The 6,084-nt window shown below is 47.8% G+C and overlaps 1 protein-coding gene across 1 annotated transcript; it reads right to left on the bottom strand.

Moving 5' to 3' along the window:
• Positions 1-1,641: 1,641 nt before the first annotated feature.
• Positions 1,642-5,707, bottom strand: LGALS1 (galectin 1). Its single transcript, XM_069082108.1, has 4 exons — positions 5,552-5,707; positions 3,878-3,957; positions 2,356-2,527; positions 1,642-1,875 (listed from the first exon to the last, which is right to left on the bottom strand). Exons 1-4 carry the CDS (start codon positions 5,558-5,560, stop codon positions 1,729-1,731), a joined length of 408 nt encoding a protein of 135 aa, XP_068938209.1. The 5' UTR covers positions 5,561-5,707; the 3' UTR covers positions 1,642-1,728.
• Positions 5,708-6,084: the final 377 nt, after the last annotated feature.

Here is a 6,084-nt window from a genome sequence, read left to right as displayed (position 1 = left end):
TGGTCATCCTTTGGGCTCAGACAGACCCCAAATGTCATCACTAGGCTGAGATCAAGATAAGGTGTGTCTTCTATGACTGATCAGACCAATGCAAGCTCACACTCTACCATAGCTCGGGCCAAACTTCTCCACATGAACGTTTGGAGCAGAGATGTCTCTAAATTTGAGCATCTCCTGTTTCTTTTGAGCTACTGTAGTCCTGCTTTGTTTGTAGACCACAGTGCTTTCTCTGATCTGGGCCCCCATGTCTCACAATCAATGGTAAAATGAGGTGTATAGACCTGGACCTGTAAGACCCCTTCCAACTCCCATCTAGGAGCTACTGCTTTTAAAGGGTCCGAGTGTGTTTGTGCATTGTGCTGAGAGTTGGGGGTGGAAGTAACATGAATGTATGACACAATCAATTTATAATACTTCACAGGAGGAGAAAAGAAACTGAAGGCTCAAATGTATGACACACTCAAGGAATTTTTTATATTTCAGAGGAGGAGAAGAGAGACCAAGGGCTCACAGAAGTGACCTCAGAGGCCATCTGGTCCAACTGCCTCATGTTACAGAGGAGGAAAATGAGCCTGAGGAATGACTTGGGGCTATAGGAGCAGAGGTGTAGAGCTGGAAGGACCATGGAAGCCAAGCTCTTCCTTTTGCCCCAGAGGAAACTGAGGCCCAGGGACTTCTCCAAGGTCATCTAGACAGTGAGGATCAGAAGTCAAGCTCAAACCCAGTACCTCTGACTCCAGAGCCTGTGAATGTCTTCCCACTCTCCTCCCATCTGGCCTTCAGGACTCTCTGAGCCTCCTTGGGCTGGTCCTCAAAGGGACACATTACTTCCCTGGTTTGTATTCAGCATCTTTCAGGCAGGTGGGCTTGCCTACAATGTGTGCTCTGGCCCCCCTCCTTTCAATAATATAAAGAGTTTCCCCTGAAATTACAATATAAAATCCTTTTAGCATTCCTCATCAGGAATTGCCTAGGATTCATAAATGGTTTTCCCCTTTTTTGTGTGACATACTGGGCTCCTGACAGCATGGGGGAAGCCCAAGGACCTCTTCTCAGAATAATGTGTTGTTAGCATTTTTTTCATTTTTTTGAAGGTTTTAAAATTTTATTTTTAATATTCCCTTTCAAAAATTTGAATTGGGGTGGCTAGGTGGTGAAGTGAATAGAGCACCAGCCCTGGAGTCAGGAGGACCTGAGTTCAAATCCGGCCTCAAACACTTAACACCAAACTAGCCATGTGACCTTAGGCAAGTCACTTAAGCCCCATTGCTCTACCTTCCCCGCTCCTAAAAGCAAAAAAAATAAAAATAAAAATTTGAATTACAAATTCTTTCCCTCCCTCTCACTCTTCTGCTACCCATTTAAAAGGCAAGCAATGCAATAGCAATTAAAATTATATTTTTCAATATATAAAAAATGCAGAGAAAGACTAGGAAATCCAGAGTTTAGTATGAATAAAGATGACACTGTTTTCTCATCTGAAAATTACCCATGATCCCCGGTGGAGAACCCCTGTCTTATAGAGTCACCAAAGGACCATTGATGTGAAGGGACTTGTCCAGGGTCCTCAGACAACCTTTCCAACTCCAAACCCAGTCCTCTGTTTCCCCAAAGCAGAATAACCACAACAAAAAAAAAGTCTGCTGTTATCATCATCAACACTTTTATTAGTAATAAGAGAGACCCAAGAGTCAAGAATAGGGTCTGAAGCTGCCTTGATTGGAGGGTTCATTCAAAATTCACCGTTCTCAGTTTGAAGTCACCGCCAACTTGCAAGAAGTTGATTGTTTCTAGGTTAAGTCGATTCGGGAAACTGATCTGAGAATCATCCGGCAGTCTCACAGTAAACTGACTGCCTTCAAAGGTCATGCAAACCTGAATGAGGAGAGGGCAGAAGAAATTTAAGACAGAACCCTGGGCTTGGGTTTAAATTCTACCTCAAGATATTTACTACAAGACACTGTGTGACCTTGGCCAAAGCACTTCTTTATTCTGAGCCTCAGTTTCCCCTTCTGTAAATTGGGGGTGGGTCAGGCTAACTTGCTCCTGAGGTTCCTTGCAGCTGTAAATCTGGGGGATTTTTTGTGTCCTGGGACACCCGTGTCTTCTCTAATCCTATTGGGACCATGGTCCTTCACTATTCCCTTTCCCCTCACCCTGCCCCTGGCTCAAGGGATGCTAGACTTCTTAACATTGACCTATGGAAATCCACTGACTCCTTTCCTGTCTAACTTTTCATCTTTTCCCCATCAGAGTTTACTTCCAGGACTCTTCTATCAACTTCAAATGCTGGATGAGATGATTTCTTGGATTCTTCTCAATTCTGATATTCCATGCCCTGATTCAGAGTCTTACCTCCACCCTGCTCCCTGGCAAAAAGGGGAAGTTGCTCTCCCTTTGTTCTGTACCCCATGAGTCCTCCTGCTTGGAATTGCAGATGATGGTGTTGGTATCATCACAGGAATTGAAGCGTGGGTTGAAGTGCAGGGCAAGGTTATGTTCGTCTTTGCCCAGGTTCACCCTAAAGCTGGGAATCCAGAACACATCTCAATCATTGTCATGGGGACCAGAGCCTTGGAAACACCCGCTCAGAGAATCCCTGAATTGGAAAACCCACAATGGGACTCACCCAATCCTGACCTGAAGTACCATGAATTTTCTCCTGCAGTACCCCTCCTCCCTCTCTCCCTATCACACAAGTGACATTTCTACATACTTTACTACCTCCAGAGACAGGGAGCTCACTACCTATCCAAACTGTCCATTCCTTCAGCTTCCAATGGCAGGGCCAGGACTCAACATCAGGAAAATCTGATGGCCTGCCATTTGAGGCTGAGGCAAAACCAACTGGGTGCTTCTAAGCTAGGGTCAAGTAAGGGATTCAAGTCACCCAGGATTAAATTTAATGTGAACATAAACGGTTTGGAAATTGGCAAGGGCTACAAAACCAGCCCTTGAATTTATTGTTTTGTTCATTGTCTAGACTTAAGAAAGTGATGGGGAAGATGGTAATAATGAAAATTAAACTTAAAATGGTGTAAACACTCCCCCTGCCCCCAACCTGATTGTTAAAAATTTACCAGCATATCCCTGGGTGCTGGCCTTGGAAGTCCCTCCTCAAACACAGCAAGCCACCCCCCTCCTACTGTTTAATGTTTGTTGAATTGCATCATGCATGTGTTGGAGGGTCTTTGGGAAGAATAGCTTTCCCTGAAGGCTTAAGCTTTTAATTCATCTTCTTCCAGGGATCCTCCCCTGATAATCTAGCTCACAGTGACCTTTCCCTCTCAGTTTTCTGCACAAGATGCTGTTTTGGTGCCCATAACCTGGTGACTGCAGAGGTTATTTGGCAGCAGAGTGGGCTAGGAGCCAGGGAAAATAAGTATTTTACAGGACAAATTAGCTATGCTACTGATTCATTCACTTTGTGACCTTGGATAAATCACTTCTGCTGAGACTCAGTTCCCTTTCATTAACCAAAAGAAGGAAGCTTAACAGGGTTGGTAGCCAGAAGCAGGAGCCCCCTTGATCCCTGAGTCACACAACTCAAAATACCCTTCAAATCAACTTTGTAATTCACAATGTGATTTTTCTTGACTTCTTGATGAGTGGAGGGAGGGGCTGGTGAGAGGGATCCCATGGCCCTGCAAGGATAGGGCAGGAAGTGATTCATTCTAGAAGGTGCAGTTTTCTATACTACCCATCCCTCTACTAACCCCAAGATATCGAATGGGTCAGCTGCAGCCCCTAGACTGGCCAAGCCACACCTGCTGCCTGCCAAGCTCTTGCAGGGGGCGCTGAAGAGGCTGACAGAGCCAGACAGGGACCAAGGACCCACATCAGGATCTCAGGCTCATCCCTCCTATCACCCACTTACCACTTTGCATCAGGGGGTACATCTCCCACTATTTTTATGCACACTCCAGGTTGGAGGTCCAAGTTAGTGGCAATCATTTCCTGAAGAGACAAAACAGCAAGATTAGGGCTATCTGGGAACTGAGGGGATCCGGAGGTTCCAGCTGGGCAGGAGCCATGCTCTAGGAAGGTTCTAGAAAAGCAGACTCTCCTCCAGGCTAGTTAATGCTGACGTGGGAGTCAGTCCCAACTCCAGGAACTCTGAGAAGCCCCTTCATACCTCTGGGTCTCAGTTTCCCCATCAGTTAAATGGGGGGACTAGCCTAGATGATTGATCCAGTCCACTCCTCATTTTACAGATTAGGAAACTGAGGTTCAAAAAAGCAAGAAGTGACTTGTCAGGTCACATAAATGAGCAACAGAATCAGAGCTAGAAATCGAGTTTTACCTGAGTCCCAGGCCCATGCTCTCTTTGTCCAAATGGCTACCCAAGTACTATTTTAGGCTGGCATCATAATATGAATCCTGGCACTTGGTCAAGGATGAAGGGCAAAGGGATTACCATGGTTCTACCCCAAGGAGGTAGACTATAGCTCAATGGAGTGGCTCCCTGGTAGCTAAATCAATCTTACCTTGTCTCTCCAATATCCCCATTGTCCTGACCTCCCCATGTTCCCAGAACTGTCCTCAGCTCATTAATCAGGGAAGGAATTCGTTCCCAGGAAAGTTTTCAGGAGAAAACTTCCCCATTCTCCAAAGTTAAGTCTTCGTCCCAGTGTAGGGCAGGAGCAAACCATGCCCAGAAGAGGGGAGTTGGGGGGGGGGGTTTCAGAAAGAAAGGGGAATAAAGGGTGACCTTGGCAGAAACAAGGTAAAGGAAGTCAGCTTCTATCGTCGCCTTCCACCTCCCCTTAGCAAAAGGACAAGGGAAATAGCCAGGACAGATGTGTGATCTTTTCCTATTCTAAATCAATGGAGAAGTAAACTGAGGGGAGGGGGATGGTTATCTCAGGCTCTGGTTTCCCAGACGTATTTGTGGGGCTAATTCCGCGGCTTATTTTGAAGGGGGGGAGGGCTAGGAGTCACTTGCTCCCTGCCCCACCCCTTCTGCCATCTCCTTTTCCAATGGAGCCTCCTCAGCCTGGACTCTTTCTGTGCAATCAGGATGGGTTGGAGTTAACTCCGTAAGACAGTCATTCATTCCAGAAAGTCTAATCCTCTGGCAGAAGATTCATCTCTGCCCCCATTCTCCCTCCCCGCCACCTCGCCGGTTTCCCTTCTGTCTCCACTCAAGGAAAAATATTCCACCACATCCTAACCCCCCCCCCCCCCCCCCCATGCAGATGTAGCAACTCAAAGCCAGAGGACACTCCAACTCTAACCCATGCCAAGTCCCACTTTTCCCTTACTCCCCTCTCCTTAGGATCTCTCTGGACTTGGCAGCTTTGTCAAAGTTCTTGGGACCAGCAACCAAAGATAGCGGACAGCTGCAAGGGGGAGGGGAGGGAGGGGCAGCCCTTGGAAGGGCTGGGTTGTGAGGTTGGAGAAGGGGAGCCCCAGCCCATACAGAGCGTCTCTCAAACATACCCTTCCTTCTCAAGTCTCCCGACTTCTTTCCAAGTCCCAAGCCCAGTGGAAGCCCCCACTCCCGGACCCTCAGCCTATACCCCAGACTAGGAGCCCCTGGCGCACTCACATTGGCCATGACGGAAGAGGAGAAATGCGGCGATTCTCCTGGCTGCGATGGGATCCTGGAGGAGAACGTCCAACTGCAGGGCTGGTAATTCAGGGCGTTGTCCGACCCTTTATATAGCAGGTCCCCACTCCAGGCTTAGGCTAAATCACCCTCCCTCCCCTCCCCAGGCCCTCCCTCTCGCACTTTTCGCCAATCGAGAGCCACGAAAGAGGAAGGGGTGTGTCTCAGGGGAGGGACCGGCGGAATTTTTGAAGTCTTTCTTGAAGGGGTAGCCAATCAAGCTGGTGACACCCCTTTGGCCACACCCAATCCACATCAAGCCCCGCCCTTTTCTAGCCTTTTCCCCCACATCCAAACCCAAAAAAGCTGTCCTTTGGGGGATGGGGGTGGAGGAGAGTGGTGGGGAGAATGAGGGAGGAATGGAAAAATAGTTTTAGAATGAACTGGAATCTTATATTGGCGAGTAGGGGCTGGAGGCCAGTTGGAGGGAAGGCCATACTCTAATTTGGATGAGTCAGCCCCCTGGCCTCCAA

Source organism: Petaurus breviceps, unplaced genomic scaffold (assembly GCF_028583685.1).
Source record: "Petaurus breviceps papuanus isolate PSGF00001 unplaced genomic scaffold, PetGlider_PUasm1.0 156, whole genome shotgun sequence".
NCBI classification, from domain to species: Eukaryota; Metazoa; Chordata; class Mammalia; order Diprotodontia; family Petauridae; genus Petaurus; species Petaurus breviceps.
The sequence above is the reverse complement of the archived record's forward strand: the minus strand, read 5'-3'. Positions and strand labels throughout refer to the sequence as shown.